This window comes from Leguminivora glycinivorella, chromosome 26, assembly GCF_023078275.1.
Source record: "Leguminivora glycinivorella isolate SPB_JAAS2020 chromosome 26, LegGlyc_1.1, whole genome shotgun sequence".
NCBI lineage: Eukaryota > Metazoa > Arthropoda > Insecta > Lepidoptera > Tortricidae > Leguminivora > Leguminivora glycinivorella.
The window spans coordinates 4601277-4626741 of record NC_062996.1 but is presented as its reverse complement, the minus strand read 5'-3'; the positions used below and the strand labels follow the sequence as shown (position 1 = coordinate 4626741).

The following is a 25465-nucleotide window of genomic DNA, read 5'->3' as shown; positions in this document are numbered from 1 at the left end:
ACGCTGAGTGTGCACGATGTTTAGTTTGATACTATACTAGTCCCTGTGATAGTCCACTATCATATGTTTATCATAGAAATATGATCATACCTCTAGGCAACATGCCGTCCTTTTTCTTCGCGTTGGAGAAAAAGGGTGGCATACACACCTATGATCATATTTCTATGATAAACATATGATAGTGGAATATCGGTATTAACGGCTAAATCGCACTATTACTAAATCAATTTGAATTGCGGCCTCGACTTAAACTGCAGACCTACGCTGTCGCGGCAGTCAATAAAACAATTACTAGTTGTGTTAAGTTTATTTAAATAGTAAAAAGCGGGTAGTCTAATAATGAGGCATGTCCGCTGATCCTGCAGTAATATTCAGCGAGCGCGATGTAGGATAGCGTTAGGGCTCCAACTCCGGCCGCGAGCGCAGGCGCGCGGCCCCATAGGACCCCGCCTGCTACCAGCAAGCCTAAGTATGTCATGTATCTGGAAAAAAATGGCGATGCTGTAATAAATCGAAATTATTATAATTATTATTTTTCGGTCTGGCGCAGTCGGTAGTGACCCTGCCTGCTACGCCGTGGTCCTGGGTTCGAATCCCGGTAAGGGCATTTATTTGTGTGATGAGCACAGATATTTGTTCCCGAGTCATGGATGTTTCCTATGTATATAAGTATTTATATATTATATATATCGTTGTCTGAGTACCCACAACACAAGGCTTCTTGAGCTTACCGTGGGCCTCAGTCAATCTGTGTAAGAATGTCCTATAATATTTATTTATTTATTAGACATTCTTAGTGAATTTCACATTAACCGATCCGATACCTGATGTAGGACGGATGTCCTATAGGTACATATTAGAGGCGCCATCTTTGACATCCTTCTTACATCTGATTTCAGATCGGATAATGAGAAAACGCTCTTACCGAGATCGATCATAATGATACCTAAATAACAATGACACATTATACAACTAGGGAACAAATCAAATTATTTTATTAAATATTTTTTTGATTTGTTGTTTTTCAAGTAGTCACACTACTATAATATACATATATAAATTATAAACTGAAATAAATATAATACACAAAAGAAAAAACGACAACGACAAGGCACTGGTGGTGGTTAGCCACGTAAGCTGAAGACCCGGGTTCGATTCCCGGCTCGGCCACCAGTGGGCCTTGTAGTTTTTTCTTTCGTGTATGACATCTATTTCAGTTTAATGATATATTATGTTACATTTTGATTTTTCATCATCATCATACGACACTTGTCCCGGTCCTGAGCTAGTCTCATCCAGTTGTGACCCGCAATTTTCTCCCATTTAGCTTCTAGTTTGTGTTATATGTATCTATCTATCTTGTATAAATGTATATGTCCATTTTTTTATACTACGTCGGTGGCAAACAAGCATACGGTCCGCCTGATGGAAGGTCACCGTAACATATGGACGCCTGCAACTCAAGGAGTGTCACATGCGTGTTGTCAACCCATTAGAAACTTGCCTTTATTCGGTTAAGGACAGATTCTGGTTTGGGCAGATTCTGGTTACGGCAGATTCTTTTTATGGCAGATTCTTGTTTGGGCAGAAATACAATCATCGAAAAAAGTGTCTAGAACCCTAATAGAACTTTTTACAGGACTGCCCAAAAAAAAGGAGCTTACCATGAGTTGTATTCGATTACGACTCTGGCAATCGAAAGTATGCTCGTCTTGCTCCCACCAGTGTGTGCCAGAGTCGCAATCGAATACAAGTCATGGTAAGCACACATAGGTATAAATAAATCAGCGAGAGCTCGGAATCGAGATTTTTTTAATGAAAAACTGGGACGCACATAAATTAAAAAAAAATCTACTGCAGCTTTGGCTGGTCAGAGTATACCAACAATTTCTACAACTTATGATTCTGGCACATAATTAATAAAAAAAATTAAATTGACGTATTATATATATCTTTTGTCCCTTGAAATAGCCGATAGCTCATAGTTTACTAGCTCGCGGTGGGACCAGTGCCTAACAGATTTTGGAAAAAACATACAGGGTGCGAGAAAAACATAATTTGTGACAAACTTTTTTTATGCCATTCGATCCTATTTCCATCCAGGATCAAAAGCTAGTATGGAACCAAAAAAAATTTCCGGTTAGAAAATCCACAAATTGAAGAAAACTTTCCCCTTACAATTTGTACGAAAATGAAAAATAAAATTGCATAATGTGATTGTTCTGATCGACTTAAAGTTTTTGGTCGCGACTGCCCAATTTCTGCCCAAACACGAATCTGTCCTAAAAAGAATCTGCCCAAACCAGAATCTGTCCTTAACCGAATAAAGGGAAACTTGTATACTCCCTTTTGCTATGTTAAGTACACAGCAAAAAGGAGTGTACAATTTGATGTTAAATAAAGTATATTCTATTTAATATGGCTCGGAAGTTAAGCTGAGCGGAGCGATATACGAATACTCGAGTTTGCAATACTTTTACGCCCCTAGTACAATTGTTTCATCACACTTGCAAAAAAAAATGTTTAGGAGAAAAAAAAATACAAATTGAAATTTCGTAACTTCCTAGGGAGACATTTTACTTTTATTAGGAGGAAAACGAGACACTTTTCATAACTTCCACTACTCCTGCGTGCAATTGTTCACTAACTGAGCAAGTGTAATGAAAACTAATAAATAAGGATGATAAAATTTCGACTTCAATATTTATAAGTTTATATTTCAGTCACAGTATAAAGACGACTCAGTAGTTAATCTCCGGCAGCGGCGAAGCGATCGGTACTTGGCTCTCTCGCGACCCGTACTGTACTGACCCGACCGGCATAGGGTTGTAAATAGCCAAAAAAACCAAATGGTTTTTTTTTCAGAATTATGAAAAAAAAAACAGGAAAAAACCGAGCACCATGGTTTTTTTCTAAATATGTTTTTTTTTTCAGGTGAACAAATAATACGACAATACGGTTTTTCGTGAGTTGTAACGTGTTTCAATAACAATAACGTACATTTTAATTTAATTAACATTCAGTATACAAACGTTTATTGGGGAATCCCCGGTGCTGCATGTAGCGTGGAGAGGCGGTGGTGTTGCCAACAGTAAATAGTGATAACTACCAACTACAGATTTCGTAAATGTTACTTTTATAAGACCAGAAATTAAAGTTATTTGATTAAATTCGTTTAATAGTTAACATTAAGTCTAAAAAACCGTATAAAAGTATTAACTACTTTGCAAATTTTGAAATTTCGTACTTTAGAAAAAAAAACATACTCCAGAAAAAAAACTGTTTTTTTTCACGGTTTTTTTTCATGTTTTTTTTTTCAAGCCAGAAAAAAAAACGTTTTTTTTTTCAAGCCAGAAAAAAACCGTTTTTTTGCAACCCTAGACCGGCATCCTCCGGTTCCGCATGTACTCGCTGCACCTCGCTGCGTGCGAGCACTACTCAAGGACAAACAGCGCGGCGCAAAATTTGTTAGAAGAATTATTACTGGTTTTATACTGTGACTAAGTTCTGCACGGTACCATAAATTAAATATAACAAGATCATACCATCCCATACATTAAAATGCGACCGCCTACGAACGCGCTTACACTCCACCACACATATGTAGATGGCGCCACAAAAAATGCCTTGTTGCCACCGATTATTTGTAGATTGGCATTAAGTGTTAATTCAAAAGTGACACTTAACGCCATCTACAAGTATAATCGAAAGCTACAAGACATTTTTTTCGTGGTGCCATCTATGTGTGGTGGAGTGTAAGGCGCGTTCGTAGGCGGTCCCATTTTAATGTATGGGATGGTATGATCTTGTTATATTTAATTTATGACGGTACCCATAGAATTAACCCTTCGTATGCGCCCTGTCAATTTTGATTATCGAAATAGTGACCTTGACATAGTGACTTGATCCGTGTCTAAGCATACGAGGGGTTAAATGTTCTTACATAAAATATCTCTCAAAGGGTTCATACGAGGTGCGGTCCAAAAGTTTCCGGCCTAACAAAGAAAGGGCTTACATATCTTTACAATTTTATTTTTATTTTTTAATATAGTCTTCCTCTGTCACAAAGCACTTTTCAAATCTCTTTAAAAGCTTCTCCATCACCTAAAAAAAATAATAAAGATTTTTATCCTCAAAATCGGCCTAAACCGCACGGGTCACTTCGTCAACCGAAGATTTTTTTTTTCTACTTCAGTCTACCTAAAGTTTTTAGAACAAATAATAATCAAATTTATCTTTAACAAGCAGAAACGTCTGTTAACGATTCTAAACATTTTTATATTAAAGGAAAAAATGGAAAAACGGCGCGGCTTCCGTAGCTCAATTGGTTAAGAGCCTTGCACGGATTGCAAATGATGCGGGTTCAAGTCCCGCCGGAAGCGTAAATTTTTCCATTTTTTCCTTTAATATAAAAACGTTTCAACGACAATCGTTAGCAGACGTTTCTGCTTGTTAAAGATAAATTTAGTATGGGTTAGCACATTGTTACTGGTGAATTCTCAATATAACTTGAGACTCCAGTGCCGTTACAAGATGTAATAGTCTGTCGGTAGATGGCGCTAGACGTCACCCCAAGACGTGTGTACATAAGGAAAGGCATGGAAAGATTTGCGATGTCCGGCGCGGCTTCCGTAGCTCAATTGGTTAAGAGCCTTGCACGGATTGCAAATGATGCGGGTTCAAGTCCCGCCGGAAGCGTACATTTTTCCATTTTTTCCTTTAATATAAAAATAATAATCACTTGGGGTCACGTTTCGAATATAAGGTAGGTGCCGAATTTTTTTGAAGACACATTTTGTCATAGCAACCTTGTAAAATGAAGCAGCGTGAACGGGGAAATTGTTGCGCAGATGCCTTTGTGCCTCTGCTAAGTTTTTAAAGACTATTCTGCATAATCTGCTATCGTAACTGGACAATAAATATTGCGTAGTACCTGCTATTTACCGTAGTCTACCCTTCTTTTATTTAAATCGTTAGAATTTCGTGACAAGTTGACAACCCTAGAATACCGTAGCCTTTATCTTTTTTCGTGCATTTTGTGACCGAGGTTGTTCTAGGCGCCTTTTCACCATGACGTTGTCACTCCATTAATTTTCTTTTGTATAGAGTATCGTCTTACATAACCATGGTTTCATCTACAGTAGCAATTGCATTCATAAAACTCGCTACGCGGTGTCTATGCTGGTCTCAAGTTTCATGAACTCACGGTTTTTCACTCAAAAAGAGTAAAAGTTTGGGCACTAACCTAGAACTAAACACCGTAAAAAAAGCCTACAGCCAACAGACACCTAAAGAAACTATACACCAAAAAAGTGGAATAAATGACGAACACAATGATATCCATACTTTTTTTAAATTCTTCCGCCATATTTGTCGAGCCGGAGACATTTGGACTGCACCTCGTACAAAGTTGCCCATACTGCAATATATATAGTACATACATGAGTAAATTGTGTAAACATATAAATATTATCGTTATTCCAATAAAATATCCCATCACCAATAATAATAAATTAATTTACCGCAGTTCATCCGTTATCAAGACGTTTCACATCATCTACTCTGAAAATAAAAACGAAATATATGCAAAAAAAAAATAAAGAACTGACATTTTTGTTCTGTAGAAATAAAACTGGAATATAATTACCTAACCACAAAATTAAAATTTGGAATAAAAGCCCCGACCGCGACATAGTAGACCGATTTTCATGAAACATGCCTATAAACACTCCCGACTAACTCGGCTTTCAGACAAAAAAAAAACTAAATCTAAATCGGTTCATCCGTTCAGGAGCTACTATGCCACAGACAGACACACAGACAGACAGACAAACAGACAGACACGTCAAACTTATAACACCCCGTCGTTTTTGCGTCGGGGGTTAAAAAGCAGAAAACAAGTTTTACAATGCAGGTTTAATGAAAATAAGGACATTATTATTTGCCCTTAATCTATTTGAATTGAAGGGTCAAATTTTTACCCCTAATTATTGGGTTGGCACAAAAGTAATGAGACACTTGGTTTACGTTTTATATTTTTTATTATTATTACAATACAAAAAGCTTAGTCGATGATGTAATCACCATTAGCATCTATGACTTCTTGCCAACGATCCGGCTAAGTTTGGATGCCTTTCGCCCAGAACTCTGATGACTGTGCCTCGAAAAAGTTGTTCAACTCCACCTGTACATCATGGAAATCATTGAATTGTTTACCCCGCAAATGTCGTTTCAGGGCTCTAAACAAATGAAAGTCTGATGGTGCGAGGTCTGGAGAATAAGGTGGGTGGGGTATCGTCTCCCAGCCCAAGTTCTGCAGCTGTTGGCGAACGGTAGATGCGACATGAGGTCGAGCATTATCATGTAGTAAAATTACAGTGGCTCGTCTTCGTCGTTTTTGATAGCTTTCGATAGCAGAAGATAGTTCGGTGAGCTGTGTTGAATATTTGTTAGCGTTTACAGTTTCATTGTGTAATAGTTCATGAAACAGCATGCCTTGCGAGTCCCAGAAACGACAAAGCTAAACTTTTAAGCGGTTCTTTTGACTCAGCTTCGGTTGAGTTGGTGGCGTTTCTTCTCGAGGCAGCCAAAAAGCACGACGTGTATCGTTCTCATAATAAATCCATGATTCATCTCCCGTAACTTCGCTAATTCACGAGTAGTAGCATCAGGATTCGACTGTAGTTCGCGGCGTAAATCGTCATCATTGAATGCAGGTGGTCGCCCTGAGCGTGACTGACTTTCAAGGCTCCTGTCTCCTGATTTAAAACGGTCAAACCATCTGGACACCGTGGCATGGCTTGTACTTCCAGCGCCCAATGCTGTGTTGATATTGTCAGCCGCAGCCCGCGCACTGTGGCCTAACAAGTACTCGTATAAGTGTTCGAACTTGTCGCTCGTCCATTTTATTTCAATCTAACTAAACCAATCACGAGGCCGGCTTTATATACCCTCACATTAAAAGTACCTAGAATGTTCTACAACATACTAGAATATTATCGAAAACAATTAACTTAAGAAAGGAAATGTATAGAGTTTTGTAGAGTGTGTCATTACTTTTGTGCCAACCCAATATTTTAACCTAGAGGAACAAATGTAACATTAAAGTATCAATTAGCCGACCGGTCTGGCGCAGTCGGTAGTGACCCTGCCTGCTAAGCCGCGGTCCTGGGTTCAATCCCGGTAAGGGCATTCATTTGTGTGATGAGCACAGATATTTGTTCCTGAGTCATGGATGTTTTCTATGTATATACGTATGTATTTATCTCTCTAAGTATGTATATCGTCACTTAGCACCCATAGTACAAGCTTTGCTTAGTTTGGGGTAAGTTTATCTGTGTAAGGTGTCCCCAATATTTATTTATTATTATTTAACATTGCGTCGTGTACCTAATGCCACACCTCGGACACTGGCGATCAAATATATGAAAGAGGCGCGTTCCAACGCATACAGTCTAAGCTCGTGTAGGTGAACGCGTACCATGCTTGTGTGAGTGAGATATGACAGGTCGTCTGGTCGCGTTATTGACAGGCGGTGACTGTGCGGTAACCGAGAGCGGATGGGCAGCGCTTTCAGCGGGCAGCAGGGAGTGGCCATACTGTACGATAGTACTACTTTTATTATACTGTGCTAATGCAGTCATCTAATGGAAAGTATGACCCCTATCGTCACTACTTTGAAAAATTCTCGTATCTCACGCTGCTTCTCAAAGTTAAAACGCAGTAAGTCTATATGCATTCCATACATACTTACTACAGTTTTCTTTTCATTGACAGACGAAGATACAAGTTTTTTTAAAAGTAGTGACGCTATGTAATTGCCACTTTAGTTTATCTGACATGGTGGGTCAATTTTGCCCCTAGCCTCACCTGGTGGTGGTCATCTGGTCAAATTCCTCGTCCTCTCGCTCGCGAACGCACATGTCGCCCTTTTTAGAGTACCCTTTTGCGCATTTTCGACACATGTCCGGGCTGTCACCATAGCAACCCTGAAACAAACGAACGTTTTAGGAACTGTCAGAACGAATTCCAACGTCTTTCTAAGACCGTTTTCACAAATGTATGGGATATCGGTCCGACGTCCGATATCGGATCGGATAATGTGAAATCGCACTAACATGGAATTAATATGAAATCGAATTGAGTGACGTCACGGTCAACTCAGTTAGGTACTTTATATATTTGTACCTGACTTATTAAATAGAAATTCAATTTAAAAATAACTTCTATCCATGTTTTTCTTATATTTATCTGATGCTTTATTTTGTGCATGGTATAATAGTACATGCCTGTGTGGTGACGGGTTAAGAATTTCACCACCCCCTTTCTTCCCGTGGGTGTCGTAGAAGGCGACTATGGGATATGGGTTAAATTGTGGTGTAGGCGAGAGGCTGGCAACCTGTCACTGCAATGCCACAGTTTCGTTTTCTTTTAACCCCTTATTTGCCAAGAGCGGCCCTGAAGCTTTAGTAGTTTCATGTGCTCTGCCTACCCCTTTATGGGATACAGGCGTGATTGTATGTATGTATGTATAATAGTACATTACGATACAAGTGCGTAAAAAAGGAAGTTCGAAACGAATAAATTAAAACCGATACCCATATTGACGAAATTTTCAAAAACCTGAAACATGTATAGTCATATGTCTTTAGGAATCCTCCCTGTGAAGTTTCGTATAAATAGTCAAACTAATCTTGTTTCCCCCATACAAACTTTGAACCCCCATTTGAGCCCCTTAGGAGGCGAATTTTGAAAAATCCGAATGGAGTGTTTTAAATCGACACGAGTTACGAATTTCCTTTTCGCACGTGTATCGTACGACATTTTTCAGTACAGATGATGTTTTTTTACGGCACTAGTGCGAGAAGTGGTTCATTATATGTCAGGTCGAAACTTCGGAGGTCCATCTGTACTGAAAAACGTCGTTCGATACACGTGCGCAAAGGGAACTCTTAACTCGTGTCGATTTAAAACACTCCCTTCGGTCGTGTTTTAATGTATCGCCACTCGTTTCGAACTTCCTTTTTTACGCACTTGTATCGTAATGTACTATTATTTTAAGTACAGTCAAGTTCCCTGTTGCTTATAGTTGTCATGCTTTCAAATTATTTTTATCACTGCACCCACATTCGCGAATTTCTATCTTGCCCTATCCTCGTAAGGCCCAATGTACATTACAATGTACATAGTGTTGTAATCTAATTTGAACCTTCCATGAACTGAATAAAGTAGAATTGCCATTGTTACATTGATTTTTGAACCAAACGAAAATCTTACCATGTTATTTATAGAATAAGGTTCAAATTCGAAATGAGAAAACTGACTATGTGTGGGCCTTACGAGGTTATGGCACAGAATATATAATAGTACAAGTACAGAAGGCTCACTCCTTTGATGTTCACAAAACGCCGCCATTCTAAATTCTTACCTACATTAACAAACGGACCGCACGCGTGCAGACGACATTGAATTCTAATTCGCCGCGCGAAGGTCGTCGCCAGTGAATGGGCCGCGAACTCGCGGCCGCCGGCATGTACTTGTAGCGCGGTGAAAGGATCGCGGAGTGAGCCGCCCCTGGTTATGGTTGACTGGTAGAGAATACCTTAAGGCATTAAGTTCGCCATTTGTACTTTTTATTCAATTGTGCAATGTTTCTTTAACTTACCTTGCACGCGCGGTCGCACGCCATACACTTGTAGGATCCGGCCGAGTTGAGACAGAACTCGTTTTTGGCACAAATATTGATGTCGTTGCACTCATTGTTGTCATGGCAACCGACGTCAGGCTCGAACGTGAAGCCCGGTCTGAAATACATACAAATACCTACTAGCTTTTGGCCGCGGCTTCGCTCGCGTTAGAAAAAGACGAAAAGTAGCCTATGTCACTCTCCATCCGTTCAACTATCTCCACTTAAAAAATCACGTCAATTCGTCGCTCCGTTTTGCCGTGAAAGACGGACAAACAAACAGGCACACACTTTCCACTTTATTATATTAGTATGGATTGTCCCGGAACTGTAAGTTCAAATTTTTGACACATTTGTTTTGAAGTATGTTAGCGATGTGGCTAAGACGTATCGTTTGCCAAATCTAACGATTAATTTCGAATTGGTTGAATCGATTAGGCCCTATGTACAAGGAGGTGTTTAATAGTACATTACGATACAAGTGCGTAAAAAAGGAAGTTCGAAACGAGTGGCGATAAATTAAAACACGATCGAAGGGAGTGTTTTAAATCGACACGAGTTACGAATTTCCCTTTCGCACGTGTATCGTACGACGTTTTTCAGTACAGATGAGCCTCCGAAGTTTCGACCTGGCATATAATGAACCACTTCTCGAACTAGTGCGTAAAAAAACGACCATCTGTACTGAAAACAAATATACGATTTCTATCAACTTACTGAAATGTAATTTGAATCGAAATGACAGACCCTGCCACAGCACTAGTTTAAAAATAAAAATGAATGATAAATGACATGATAAGTAAATCCTGCGTGATAAATTAATATCGTAAAATACTCACTAACGAAGATCCGCAAAAATGTAACATGTGTTAGATTATGTTTAAAGTAAGCGAAATATTGTTTTTAAGTACCTACTTGATTTTTTTATTATTACAGGATTTTATTTAAAATTTCATTAGGTTGCGCGAGTTTACGTTTTCTGGACGCTGTCATGTGTCAAAAAGAGATTCTTACAGCTCTGGGACAATAGTCACGCTTATTTCCCTTTAGGGACTATCCACACAGAGGCGACGCATGTCTTAGGACGCGGAACAGACGTCAGCGCCACGCCGCCCGAGTTTAATTCCGTAACGTAACGTCCGATCCGCGTCTTAAGACATGCGTCGCCTGAGTGTGGGTTAGTATTAATATTGGGGACACCTTACACAGATCAACTTAGCCCCAAACTAAGCAAAGCTTGTACTATGGGTGCTAAGTGACGATATACATACTTAGATAGAAAAATACATACTTATATGCATAGAAAACATCAATGACTCAGGAACAAATATCTGTGCTCATCACACAAATAAATGCCCTTACCGGGATTCGAACCCAGGACTACTGCTCAGCAGGCAGGGTCACTACAAACCGATAGTCATGGTAAACAATATCAAAGAACCTTCAAAATTTCTTGGTGATCGGGTAAGTGGACGTAAAGACAATATATAACTTCTTATAGACAGATAAAGTCTAAAGATAAAAAACCGGCCAAGAGCGTGTCGGGCCACGCTCAGTGTAGGGTTACGTAGTTTTCCGTATTTTTCTCAAAAACTACTGAACTTATCAAGTTCAAAACAATTTTCCTAGAAAGTCTTTATAAAGTTCTACTTTTGTGATTTTTTTCATATTTTTTAAACATATGGTTCAAAAGTTAGAGGGGGGGACGCACTTTTTTTTCCTTTAGGAGCGATTATTTCCGAAAATATTAGTATTATCAAAAAACGATCTTAGTAAACCCTTATTCATTTTTAAATACCTATCCAACAAGATATCACACGTTAGGTCTGGAATGAAAAAAAAAATCAGCCCCCACTTTACATGTAGGGGGGCTACCTTAATAAAACATTTTTTTCCATTTTTTATTTTTGCACTTTGTTGGCGTGATTGATATACATATTGGTACCAAATTTCAGCTTTCTAGTGCTTACAGTTACTGAGATTATCCGCGGTCGGACGGACGGACAGACAGACATGGCGAAACTATAAGGGTTCCTAGTTGACTACGGAATCCTAAAAACGTACCTCAGTACCATACAGAAAAAGGTACGGTGGCCTAAATGGCATTACACCTTTGGGATACGCTCAGCTAGATGGCGCTAATATTAATATTTGACATTTAAACACATATCAAGCTAAGAGTAAGGGCCAAATTGTCGAAACTGAGGTTCAAAAGTTTTAAGCCTGTGTCAAGAGATGGCAGTCTGCACTGTGATTACACAGTTTACTTCGACACCCTTCACTTCTTTGGATGGCTTACCGGCAAGCGACGCAGTCCAGTGGCGCCCCGCCGCGGCAGCCGCCCGTACACGAGTAATGGCAGCGCTTGCACTCCGGACCAGAATCTTCTGACGACTTGTAGTACCCTGCAAATCCATACTAATATTAGAAATGGGTAATTGTGTGTGTCTGTTTGTTTGTCCATCTTTCACGGCAAAACGGAGCGACGAATTGACGTGATTTTTTAAATGGAGATAGTTGAAGGGATGGAGTGTGACATAGGCTACTCTTTGTCTCTTTCTAACGCGAGCGATGCCGCGGGCAAAAGATAGTAATACATAAGCGAAAGTGGGACTGGGCTGGACATGTTTTTTTTTATTATTATTATTATAAATGGGTTTACTCTAGACTAGCCAAAGGCAAAGACGTGGCCTACGATGGAGTGAGCTCGCCCAGAAGATGCCTGTTCACTCTTGATTTGAAGGTTGCCGGGTTATACAAGCTCGGAAATATAGCCGCCGGCAAGGAATTCCACTCCTTGGCAGTGCGCATAAGAAAAGAAAAAGCAAAGCGCTTCGTGCGAATTCGTGGAATATCTACCAAGTAAGGATGGAGACCGGCCGTGCGTGTGTGTCGCATGCACTCGGAAAGGTGTGCCAATATGATTACAGACTGGGACCCGAAAACACCATAGACAGGGCACGCCGAGCAGACCAATTAAAATTTTGAAAAAACCCCCGACCGCGACATAGTAGACCGATTTTCATGAAACATGGCTAAGAACACTCCCGACTTATTCAACTTTCAGACAAAAAAAAACTGAATCAAATCGGTTCATCTGTTCGGGAGCTACGATGCCACAGACAGACACACACACACAGACAGACAGACAGACACGTCAAACTTATAACACCCCGTCGTTTTTGCGTCGGGGGTTAAAAAGGAGATGGGCATTTTCGCGAAAAAAGATTCAAAAACGTTTTTTTTTTTTCTAAAATAGGTAAATTTTACGTTTTTCCTCCTCAGAATCACGAGCCCTTACGATCCCAGTAGGTAAAAAAAAGCGACCATAATTTTTCCACTCCGTTACCATTTTTTTAACACTTTTTACAGCGGTTCCATTACAAAGTGGAAAGTATGCAAAATAATAGAAAATTTTAGGACCATTTTTTGCCTCCTGTTTTTTATCTTAGATCGAAAGGGTTTAGGGCTAAGTAGGAAAAACGTAAAATTTACCTACCTTAAACAATAATACATTTTCTTTTATTGGATACATAGGTAATTTGATTTGTGTTTCTTGTCACATCTCTATAAAAACATACTCTAGTCTAAAGTTATCAAGCCGATAAAGTTCGTTTGTCCCTTTCCGACGTATTGGTGTGATAGAAAAGGACAAACGAACTTTATCGGCTCCTTTCTAACTCTAGAGTACGTTTATGGATAAGGGCCAAGGGGGTAAATATGTAAATAAAAAGAAATAAATAGGGTTCTTTTTTGGTACGGAACGCTATAAACTCACCAGTAACACAGTCCTCACACAGCTCGCCCTTGTAACCAGCGTCGCAGTGGCAAGTCCCGTTGCCTAGTCTCGTGCCGTCGCCCCGGCAGCGTCCATGCGCTCCGCACACCGCACCCCCAGCGTCGCGCAAGCACGGCTGGCAAGCCCGCCCATAGTGGTGCTTTGGACAACATACCTGGCCAGGAAATGATTCATCGAGTTAAGAGGGCTTTCATAATCGCAACCGAGCGCTTAATCATACCGTGTGTGGTATCATATTAAAGAGCTCTCCGAGTAGTTTATATAACATATTATAGGACTTTTTCTAGTTGGTCTAACAAAATATGAGAAAATGTCCAGAAGTGGCAATAATTGTAACGGGGAAGTGTGCGTGTGGATTGAGTGAGCACCTTCCGAAAATAAAATAAAATATGCTGATCATTTAGTAAAAGTTCTAAAACAATTGTAAAACGATCTCTGAATTTGTAAAAAGATAAATCAAAAGATACAGTCATTAACGTGTGCTCACTCAGTTCTCACAAACTACCAACGAAAACAGTGAATGTATTCATTTAACATATAATATTTATATACTAACATTTAGTAAAAAATATGCCAACCTACCTCTATAAATTTTAGATCACCTAGGTGCGTATTTAATTTTTTACAAATAGTTTCTTATGCTCACTCAATCCTCACACTTTTGAAAAGCCGAATTTTGATGAAAAACATAAGATTTAGACCGCTATTATATGTGTATAGTTTAGTAAAAGTGAAATGGAAATTTGTAAAATACAAAATGAACCACTAACGTGTCAGGTTTTTTTATAATAAATTTTTGCAAGTGCTCACTCAGTCCACACGTTTTGAGAAAGTTAAAAATGTAAATATCTAAAGATTTGTAGCACCACAGACACTCGAAAGTACTTCAACATTTAGTAAAAATTTTTACTAAATATCCACCATCTAATATTTTATATTCGTTGTCTGGTTTTAAAGATATTCAGACATAACTTTTCTCATACAAATGTATCATGTAGGGTGACCACACTATGTCGGCTCCTGATTTCTGGTTTCTTACTAGTGAAGTATTATATTCTTTGTTTCTTACCAATTATCATTCATGTCCTTTTTAATGCATGAATGTCGATATGGTTATTATCCTGACGTCGATAAAATTTACACAATACACATCATCACTAGGCCAAAAACATAACCTAAAAACAGTTTGCAGATGGAGAATTAATATGGTAATAGTTTAATATAAACTATTATCAAAATTGAACGAAACTCCCCAATCTCAATATGACAATGAGAAGGCGGGGAAAATCAGGAGCCGACATAGTGTGGTCACCCTACGTGATACATTTGTATGAGAAAAGTTATGTCTGAATATCTTTACAACCAGACAACGAATATAAAATATTAGATGGTGGATATTTAGTAAAAAAATTTACTAAATGTTGAAGTACTTTCGAGTGTCTGTGGTGCTACAAATCTTAAGATATTTACATTTTCAACTTTCTCAAAACGTGTGGACTGAGTGAGCACTTACAAAAATTTATTATAAAAAAACCTGACACGTTAGTGGTTCGTTTTGTATTTTACAAATTCCCATTTCACTTTTACTAAACTATACACATATAATAGCGGTCTAAATCTTATGTTTTTCATCAAAATTCGGCTTTTCAAAAGTGTGAGGATTGAGTGAGCATAAGAAACTATTTGTAAAAAATTAAATACGTAACTAGGTGATCTAAAATTTAGAGGTAGGTTGGCATATTTTTTACTAAATGTTAGTGTTGAGTTTATTACTTAGTTGGACTGTATCATTAAAAAGGAGGCTGGTTATTTTCACTGGTTTATTGTACTTTCACAATTACAATATAAAATAGCACCCGCTCATGGCGGCCATAGTTGGAGAAGAGAGAGACACAGATAATAAAAATAAGTAACCAATCCTTGGCTACATTTATAATACAGATAACAAATCAGAATAACACTTTTATGTTGGCAATGCCGTCAACATGTTCCGCGGCCAGGCGAATGTTGAAATTACACTTATTAATAATAACTTAAACAATTATTTTGAAAACAATCATCATTTGGAGTATTTATCCCAATTTTATTGCTTAAGTATAAGTAAGTATTGAACAAAGTCAATGACAATAATTATTTAATACAACAAGGCATAGTATGATACATTAATGAATACAGTAGTATTGCAAATTACCTTATAGAATATTATAATTAGTTAATTATCATTTAAAGGGAGCAGGCTTACTTTAGTGATAGAGCGAGTATGTGTTTTACCATTAACCATACGAACTTCAACTGCTCTCACTAAACCATCATGCCCTGGAAAGGTTTTAGTAACTCTGGCCATGGGCCATGACATAGGCGGACAATTATCTTCTCTTAAGATTACAAGATCTCCTATATCAATATTTTTATTAGTTTGATACCATTTAGGTCTGTTTTGTAAGGTGTTAAGATACTGTTTGTACCACATTTTCCAAAAAGATTGTTTTAACTGAATACATTGTTGCCAAAATTTTATTCTATTTTGTGGTATATTAAGTACATCTGTTTCAGGATACATTGTTAAGGCAGTTCCTATAATGAAATGTCCAGGTGTCAAATAACAATAGTCATTAATATCTGATGATATAGGTATAAGTGGCCTAGAATTACAGATAGCTTCTATTTCCACTATCAAGCTATTCAATTGTTCATAGGTTAATACATTTTTTTGTAATACTCTTTTTAAATGGTATTTGGTAAGAGATACACTTGATTCCCAAAGGCCCCCGTAGTTTGGGGAGTAACACGGAATGTTATGGAAATTTATACCTTTAGAGGCAGTATAATTATGTACCAACTCTTGATGGGCTTTGTCAGAATGCAGTTTATACAGTTCAATTAGATGGTTCCTTGCAGATTTAAACGTACTGGCATTGTCAGAATAGATATCGCTTGGTATACCACGCCTTGATATAAAGCGTTTCAAGCATGCTAGAAATGTATCTGTTGTGAGGTCAGAGGCTAGCTCAAGATGTAGCGCTTTAGTTGTCATACATACAAAAACACATATGTAGCCTTTACCAACAACAGATCTTCGTATACGTGATAATTTAACATTGATTGGTCCTGCAAAATCCATTCCTACCTTAATAAATGCACGAGTGGTTGCAGTTACCCTCTCGGCCGGCAAGGAACCCATCAGTTGTTTGGCAGCTATAGCCTTTTGCTTAAAACAGGTTATACATTTTTGAGTGATCTTTTTCACTTCATTCAATCCATTTATGATCCAGTATCGCTGACTCAAATTGGTAAGCACCAGTGTAGGACCTTTATGCAATAATTTCAAATGCTCACTAGTTATGATAAGTTTAGTTATTATAGAGTTCTTTGGTAGAATGATTGGGTGTTTTTGTAAATATGGAATGTTAGAGTGATGTAATCTGCCACCAACTCGCAGCAGCCCTGTTTTGTCAATAAATGGATTCAATGAGATTAACTTTCCTTTCACAGATTGGCCTTTATGTAATGAATGTATCTCATCCTTAAATTGGTTAGATTGCTCATATTTAATTATAAGCATAAGAGCTTGATGTAGTTCGTTGCTTGACAAGAAATCTGTATGAAGCCTTGGCTTTTCAGTTTTAATATTATTACAAAATCTCAAAACATATGCCAGAACCCTAGTCATTTTGTGGATGCTAGAATACTTGCGCAATCTCTCGAAGATGTTGTCCGGCACACTTTTCTCAGCAGAAGTCACATGACTGGTAAGCATTGGTGCAGGTTTAACTTCAGGCAGGTCGTTTGGTATATTTAAAATACACTTAAATGTATACTCACTGTCATGCAAAAACTCAGGTCCAAAAAACCACATTTTACATGCTGCAAGATCTTGCGGACTGACACCGCGACTGATAAGATCACTCGGATTGTCTTTGGTGTTCACGTAAAGCCAGACGAACTCACCTGTTAGCTCCTTTATTATCTTGACTCGGTTGGCTACGTAAGCTTGCAGTCTTGTCAATTGTGTGTTTAGCCAAGCAAGACAAATTTGTGAGTCAGCGAACAGGTAAACATTATTGATGTTAAGTTTTACTTTAAGAGTGCGATACACCCGTGCAACAAGCTTTGATAGGAGTAATGCAGCTTCCAGTTCAAGTCTCGGGACGGTATTACTCTTGCTAATCGAATTGATTCGGGACTTAGAGCAGAGCAAATGCATTATAGTTTTACCTTTACAGTCAGTGACGCGCAGGTAGACACAGCAGCCATAGGCAGTTGAACTGGAGGCATCTGAAAATCCTATGATTTGCACAGTGTCTGTATGATCCACATGAATGTTTCTGTTTATATAAATCGGCTCCATTACCGCTAAGCTAGATGCAAACTCGATCCATTCACTTGTTATATCCTGAGGGGGTACCTCATTCCAATCTGTGCCTGATAACCATATCTTCTGCATGATGGCTTTAGCCTTTACTATGATGGGACTTACAAAACCCATGGGGTCATAAATTTTACTAATATAGCTGAGAATGTCCCTCTTTGTGAGTTTATTAGGATTGAAAGGCTCAGGGCATGACATTTTAAATTTATCCTCTTTAATCACTACATTGAGGCCTAGTGCCTTTAAGCTACAATCATCATTTTGCAACTCTAACTCATCAAAGTGTTGTTCAGTGGAAGGTATGTCAGCCAGCATTATAGCATTGTTTGACGACCACTTATGTGTTTCAAAACTGCCTAAGCTCAACAGCTTTCGTAATTGTGTCTTAGCCTCAAGAACCTTCTCTAAATCATTGTCAGAGTAAAGTACATCGTCTACATAAGTCATATTTTTAATAATAAATGATGCTAATGGCAGATCATTTGTGTATCTAGTAGCAAGCTCATCAAGACAACGGGTTGCTAAAAAATTACTACTTTTTAGACCATAGCTTACTGTATCCAACCTTATGCATTTGATGTTCTCTTTGGGAGAATCCCTCCAAAGTATATTTTGTAATGATGTGTGCTCCTTGCATACACGTATATTTCTGAACATACGTTTGATGTCAGTTGTGAATGTATGGTCACCAAAACGAAACAGAAGAATAATATCGAATAATTCTCTTTGAACCGTGGCTCCGTTTAGTAAAAAATCATTGAGCGATACCTTTTTATTTGTTTTCATAGATCCGTCAAACACAGTACGGAGATGTGTGGTCTTACTTTCCTTAATAATTCCATGATGTGCTAAGAAATAGACTGCATCTTTATTCAGATCATACAATTCTATGTCTACATAGTGCCCATGGTTCAAAGACAAGTATTCATGAATGAATTTCTTATATTCAGCAAAGAATTCAGGATTTTGATCAAATTTCTTCTCAAGATTATTAAATCTTTTTAATGCAAAATGAAATGAGTCACCCAATTCATCCTTGATTACGTCAAGAGGCAGTTTCAGTGGAAGTGCAACTTGAAATTGATTGTTTTTCAGTTGAATAGTTTTTTGAAATATATCCTCACATAGTTCATGCTCTGAGAACTTTTCATTGAAAATTTGAGGAACATTCTCAGTTTGCCAAAATTTTGACAAGGCATCAGAAAGTTCAGTGTCACAATTAGTGCACTTTAAAACAACCTTGTTGCATACTACCTTATTGCATGCTACTAGATGTGGTAGGCCACCTCCGATAATGTGACCAAATTGGGTGTTAACTATGGTGGGCTGGGTTGACAGCTCAAACTGCGATCGAGCTGCATTCTTCCCCTGTTCGCTGCCAGTCGCCTGCTGGTGACTCGATGGCTGGTATGCTGGACCCGTTAGTATCAATGCCTGAAACATGATTTGTGCTCCTATTAGTAAGTCGATTTGACTTGGGATGTTAAATGTTTCATCCGCTAACTGCATTCCAGGAGGAATGTAAATGTCACTCAGTTCAAATTTGTTTTGTGGTAACATGCAAGTAATTTCCTCTGCAACCTGACAGTTTGCTATTACACTGTAATCTGTTATTCTAGATTTTATTTCTACAGGTACACTATACTTTACTTCACTTTTCATATTTTTTATCCCAGTTATGCCTTTATTTGTAAGATTGGGAGTGAGATTCAACAACTGTAGAGCCCTATCTGAAATAAAATTCATTTGTGAACACGGGTCTAAGAGCGCCTTCACATGCAGCTCTTTACCATCTCTACCTATAAGCTTTACTATTGCTGTGGGAAGAAGCACATCATTCTCATCATCAGTAATATTCCTTGCTGTTAAGGTAGCAGGAGATGCAAATGCCTGATTAGCATCACTATGCAGTAGAGTATTGTGCTCCAGCTTGCATTGAGCGCACTTGAATTTAAACCTACACTTCCCCTTATGTGAATTTAGGCATATCTTGCATAAATGGGGTTGAGAATTTACAAACTTAATTCTTTCATTGACTGTAAGTAATTTAAATGCCTTGCAATTAAATAATTTATGTGCAGACTTACATAAATCACACTGCAGCGTTTTTTCAGTTGCTATTAGTACAGTCTTATTAGCAGGCAAGTAGCGAGGTTGTCCCGATGTCCCTGGTTCAGCATTTTCTAAGGCCAGTGCACGCCTCTCTAGGTAGTCAAGGAAGCCTTCCATTGTTGGGTCTGTGTCAGCGTCCCGCTCCATGTGATATGCTCTGGCTGTGTAGGCATCTAGTTTTCGGGAGAGTACACATAATATTATAGCATCCCAATATTTGACTGAGGGTTCTAGATTGGCTAGAGCTGCTAGTTGCTGTTTAATAGATGAGACAAACTCTCTTAGGCTACTTGATGTTGATTTTACTAATGGCTTGAGGTCAAGCAATACACAAATATGTTCATTTATGATTTTTAGTTTGTTGTTATATCTTTCATTTAATATTGTTAATGCTTCATTATAACTAGTATTAGTTAGCGGCAGGTTCTTTATTATGTCTAAGGGTTCACCCTTTAGGTGTGATCGCAAATAATACAGTTTCTGTACACTGTCAAGTGCATCATTTTTGTCAATTAGGGAATTAAATAAATTTATAAATGGTATAAACTCTGAGAACTTACCACTAAAGCAAGGTATGTCTATGGGTGGTAACTTGATAGGCTGGTGCAATTTTACCACCTGTTCGGGCCTCGTGGAGGGAGAGTGGGCATTGCGTCTGTTGATTTCTTCGTCAATAATTGTTAATGCATTTAAGTATTTATTTTCATATTCCTCAATAGGTTCAGTGTCATTAGATTCTAACTTTAGTATGTTTATGTTGTAATCTTCATATTCTTTGAATGCTTCTAATAATCTAGTTTTTTGATTTAGTAACATCTCATTTGAATCAGTTATCTTCACTGAGTTACAAGTTCTTGAAATTTTGGCCTTAACGTAGCCCCTCCCGGCCACAAGGTCCGCCAGCGACATTCCACTCAAATTACTCATTGCTTCACAGCACACAGTATACAATCTAAATTAATTACTGTAATGTCTATAAAACACTATTGTCACTATTAAAATATTTAAAGTCAATGCAAATCAGTTAGTTCCATGTCCTATCCTGCTGAGAGCACGGCGTACTGGACTGCACGTACCACAGGTCGGGTCTTAAATAAATTACGATGCGTAGTTCAAATTGATGACTACACTGCGTGTAGACTGCAAGTGTATCAGTTTGTTAATCACGTCACGTATTTAAATTTTCCGAGCACACGGCGTGTAGACTGCACGTGTATCTTGTCGAGGATTACGATTCGAAGCTCGATGAGTCCGCAGTGCACGGCGTGCAGACTGCACGTGCACCAATTCGGTGATAGCGTCACGTAGCTCGATGAGGCCGAGTGCACGGCGTCCAGACTGCACGTGCACCAGGTCAGTTCTTGGGTTGTGTAGCTCGATGTTGAGTGCACGACGTATAGCACTGAACGTGCGACAATTCGGCTACTATAAATATTAATGGCGCTCCTTTCCGCTGTGAGAACGGCGTGTAGACAGCTCGTGCACCATGCGTGCCACCATGTTGCCGGGCGAAAGTGTCTCGGCGAAAGTACTCACGATGTTAATAAACGGTGAGATAGGACCATGTTGAGTTTATTACTTAGTTGGACTGTATCATTAAAAAGGAGGCTGGTTATTTTCACTGGTTTATTGTACTTTCACAATTACAATATAAAATAGCACCCGCTCATGGCGGCCATAGTTGGAGAAGAGAGAGACACAGATAATAAAAATAAGTAACCAATCCTTGGCTACATTTATAATACAGATAACAAATCAGAATAACACTTTTATGTTGGCAATGCCGTCAACAGTTAGTATATTTATCTTTCTAATTGAAACTTGAATTAAATATATCTATTAGATAACGGAAAGTGTAGTATTTCACCGACTAAAACTATCAATATTACATTTTTTGACGTTTTTCTCGAAAGCACCCTTAATAAAAACAGTAGCCAACATGTGATCCGAGGCTTTCTTATTTACAAGGTGTGTATACTATTTTTCTGTTCGACAGAGAGGGAAAAGCGATAACTTCGTTTAGCGCAGTGGCCACAAATTTGGCACTTTCCAGCCAGAGGACAGATTATATAACACCAGTTTTAATTCCAAAAATTTCAAAAAGAAATATTTATCAACCAATTCCTCTTTCAACCAACCTCAAGTTTGTCGATACAAATGTATTGAAAGAACTCCGCAGGCTCATCTTGCAGCCACCAGTGTTCGGTGTGTGCCCGGGCCACGCCAGCGGTCTCAAGGCACTTGTTTTTGTAACGGGCCTCCTCACACACACCCTGCAGGATGTTTGTTAGTCGTTCTTGGCTCCGACTAGCAAAGACGGGCGCTGTGCGGTGTAGACCTGAAACAGTGTGAAAGGGTGAATAGGCGAGACGATTAAAAGAAAAACGATTTAGTCCGTCAGGTAGATTTTAAAAAATTTTGGACACATTTTTTATTTTTTCTTGTAAACGAAAAATGACTAAAGTGCGTTGAAGTTTCGCGTGACGTCACGCCTAGGTAAGATTTTTACCTAAAAGTGACGTCACAAGCCTCCACTCGGTAACTTTGATGCTTTGTATCTTTGTATTTTTTTCATTAATGATAAAATGAAAAATATGTGTTCAACATTTTTGGACGATCTAACTGACGGACTAAACAGAATGCCATTATTTTTGTGTAGTCGTCATCCTGTGAGCAACACAGTTCTTATTAATAAATTTAAAAAACCAGTCTTCTGGCTACTAAAAGAATGGATACACTGTGTTTTTTTTTTGTTTTCCGTTAAATTTGACACATTGTTCATTATTGCTTTTATTAAAGGTTCGGCCACACTAGGGTGTTTTGATAGCATAGCGTTAGAGCGTGCATGGAAGCAGAAGAAACCACCAAACACTTTCTTCTAGAGTGTAAACAGGTAGAAGTATATAGGAACAAGTACCTAGGTACGCCGAACACACTAAAAGAGGTATTTAGCAACCTGAAAACACTGCTAGGATTTGTAGAGGAGCTGGGGTGGCTAGAGTAGTGCTACCTCATCAAATTCACGCAAAATAGGCACAATAGTTGTCGACTTGCGGAAAATGCCCAATAAAACTAACTAACTAACTAACTAGCATAGCGTTAATGGAGCGGAATGCAAGCTAGCACGGTCACACATAACACAAATCGCATTGTGAGCGGACTTGTTTGAATATGGATTACATGTGAACCATTTAGTTAATTGTTTTATTACAAAATGTTGTTTTGATCTCTTATGTGTGCAATTCCCGAAAAGTTTGTACATTTGGATCTTTGGATCACGTCTCCGATTTTGATAAAAATTGGTAGGCTGAAGGAGTCCGTGATGCTGAGCAAGATCCACTAGGTTTCCCAAAATATCCTTTGTAGTTTGTATGAAACCTTTTCTATACATTTTTGGTAACAAAAAGGAAATTTTCATACAATCAACCTTTTCAATCAACATTTTAGGAAACCTAGTGGATCTTGCTCAGCGTCATGAACTCTATCAGCCCTGATCCAAATGTACAAACTTATCGGCATTGCTGATGTGTCATTCAATATTTATTAGAAGTTTACAGTTGCAAAATATAGGCTTACAAGTTACCATGTGCTGAACGCGCGACGATCCAATTTGAAAACGCTCGAGATCTGCTCCGTCTGGCGCACCAGCATCATTGACGCTGCACTCTCAACACGCGCTAGTGTGGCAGAGCTTTAATTGTTCGGTGTGAGAGAACCAAGAGAATCGTAAAAATTATTGTCAATTAACATTAGGAAATAGTAAAAGTTGTCATACATAATGTAATAGTACCAAGTTAATGCCAGAAGTTTTATGTATATACATACATACATATAATAACGCCTGTATCCCATAAAGTGGTAGGCAGAGCACATGAACCACTCAGGTCTCACTGCCACTCTTGGCAAAGAGGGGTTGAATGAAGACGAAATTGTGACATTGCAGTGTGTATGTGTTTATATATATGGCATAGCTCTTACCTATTTATAAATACATTTATGAATTGATTTGATGCATGTGGTGTTTACCTTTAAGTAATTGTTACGCTTAGCGATCATAATCATAATGGTTGAATTTATGTCAATAATGGTGTAAACAATTGTTGGTAAACCAATAAATATAAAATAAAATAAAATAAATAAATACACTTCTTCAGCCATTAAACTAAGTTTTTTGATAACTTGGTAACAGTAAAAGTTAAGACACTAATTAGATAAATTGATTTTATTCAACCTTCCCTTATTAGGCTTAAAGTAAACGGAAATAAGTAAAAGTTGGTTATGCACATAGAACATACCCAGGGCTCAGGAAGAAAATCAAATAACAAATTTAATATCATCACACAAATAAATATGACTTTACCGGATTCGTATCTAGGACCAATGGCTTAGCAGCACAGAGAACCTCCTATAGAGTAGCAATCTTGTATATTTTGTTCGCAATACGAGTCACCAGTGTTTGGGGTGCGAGGAGCGGGCGGGGAATGTGTTAAGCGCGCTGTGATTGGCCGTTTCAAGGACGGCGGGCAGTCGCGCCAGATGAAAAGGGACAGAAGTATGACTGTCCCTCTACTGACGCGTAAGTGGCCAATGTAAGTTGACCTATGCCGGCTCTGAATAAATTATAAATATGACTTATTTGTGGAATGTAATGCCGTCTGTTTTTAAATTTAAGCTTCTTGTTACCTTTCCACACCACTTCACACTACAGGTGGACATCTTTAAGGCATCAAAATACCCTTTTCCAATTTTTTAGTGCGAAAAACACGCGCTGCTTTCGGGTCTGTTACTTGGTCGATACTGATCGGGCACGGAGAGCGCCCGCGCTTATATCAGTGCAAATACTAGGAAGGCTGGCGACCGCGAGTCGTCTTGTAATGGATGTCTATAGGGGTTGGTCTGTGCTTAGCAGGGTTGCTACCAACTAGGCAACATAAAAAAAATTACATTACCCTTCTCAAAGGACTCCGCGAAGACTTTACAGGCATTACACGGGCCTGGTTCGTCGTTTCGAGCCCGGTTTTCATCGGTCGCCCTCGCAACATCGCTCGCAAATAACAGCGAAAATACCACGTATAACAGCTTGTAACACAGCCCCATGTCACCACATGCACTCCTCAGACCTTTAATAGAAAGAACGTAACACAAACATACTTAAAATGCTCCATTTTATATGTTTAATCACGGACAGAAATATGGTATGCTACTGAGTTCCAATCATTCAAAGAAATGAGTGTTAACTCACTATTCAACAATATTAGAACTGTCTTCGGCTTCTATTATAGTAAAGGGTTAAAATAGTAATGAAAATGAGCATTAAATTCCTGTATATATGATTAATATGATCACAATAGGACAAAATCAATAATGTGAATTCAAACCTCTCAAACTATATTTTGACATTTCGTCTTCATGACAGCAAATATAGCAATGACAGAGCCGTGTTGTAAGTAAGACATTTAAAAACACGCCAGAATGTAAATACGGACATTTGACTTAAAAA

The 25465-nt window shown here is 38.4% G+C and overlaps 2 protein-coding genes across 5 annotated transcripts; both read right to left on the bottom strand.

The window, feature by feature from the left end:
• Positions 1 to 292: 292 nt before the first annotated feature.
• On the bottom strand, positions 293 to 25465 carry LOC125239824 (cysteine-rich with EGF-like domain protein 2). 3 transcript variants are annotated; one of them, XM_048147538.1, is made up of 9 exons: positions 25344 to 25465; positions 24915 to 25085; positions 22104 to 22303; positions 13464 to 13638; positions 11985 to 12090; positions 9665 to 9803; positions 7870 to 7988; positions 5523 to 5562; positions 293 to 482 (listed from the first exon to the last, which is right to left on the bottom strand). In XM_048147538.1, exons 1-8 carry the CDS (start codon positions 25363 to 25365, stop codon positions 5529 to 5531), a joined length of 966 nt encoding a protein of 321 aa, XP_048003495.1. In that variant the 5' UTR covers positions 25366 to 25465; the 3' UTR covers positions 293 to 482; positions 5523 to 5528. The 3 variants fall into 3 exon arrangements, with proteins under 3 accessions (XP_048003495.1, XP_048003493.1, XP_048003494.1); XM_048147536.1 differs by lacking the exon at positions 5523 to 5562; XM_048147537.1 differs by lacking the exons at positions 5523 to 5562; positions 25344 to 25465 and adding an exon at positions 25208 to 25343.
• On the bottom strand, positions 17245 to 21750 carry LOC125239825. 2 transcript variants are annotated; one of them, XR_007178564.1, is made up of 4 exons: positions 20526 to 21750; positions 19941 to 20138; positions 19108 to 19287; positions 17245 to 17759 (listed from the first exon to the last, which is right to left on the bottom strand). XR_007178564.1 is itself a non-coding variant. In XM_048147539.1 (3 exons), exons 1-3 carry the CDS (start codon positions 20890 to 20892, stop codon positions 19193 to 19195), a joined length of 660 nt encoding a protein of 219 aa, XP_048003496.1. In that variant the 5' UTR covers positions 20893 to 21750; the 3' UTR covers positions 17245 to 19192. The 2 variants fall into 2 exon arrangements, 1 of the variants encoding a protein (XP_048003496.1); XM_048147539.1 differs by having other exon boundaries at positions 17245 to 19287.

What these genes read in the sequence shown, in the direction of transcription:
- LOC125239825 (XM_048147539.1), bottom strand. Translation starts at nt 20,892, where the DNA reads ATGAGTAATTTGAGTGGAATGTCGCTGGCGGACCTTGTGGCCGGGAGG. An exon ending in AGACATACCTTGCTTTAGTG is followed by an intron (nt 20,139 to 20,525) that starts GTAAGTTCTCAG and finishes CCCGAAAACTAG; the next exon opens with ATGCCTACACAGCCAGAGCA. An exon ending in AACGCTGCAGTGTGATTTAT is followed by an intron (nt 19,288 to 19,940) that starts GTAAGTCTGCAC and finishes ATCATGTTTCAG; the next exon opens with GCATTGATACTAACGGGTCC.
- LOC125239824 (XM_048147536.1), bottom strand. Translation starts at nt 25,365, where the DNA reads ATGTCAAAATATAGTTTGAGAG. An exon ending in TTTGTATCGACAAACTTGAG is followed by an intron (nt 13,639 to 22,103) that starts GTTGGTTGAAAG and finishes TTTCCTGGCCAG; the next exon opens with GTATGTTGTCCAAAGCACCA. An exon ending in CTGGACTGCGTCGCTTGCCG is followed by an intron (nt 9,804 to 11,984) that starts GTAAGCCATCCA and finishes TATGTATTTCAG; the next exon opens with ACCGGGCTTCACGTTCGAGC.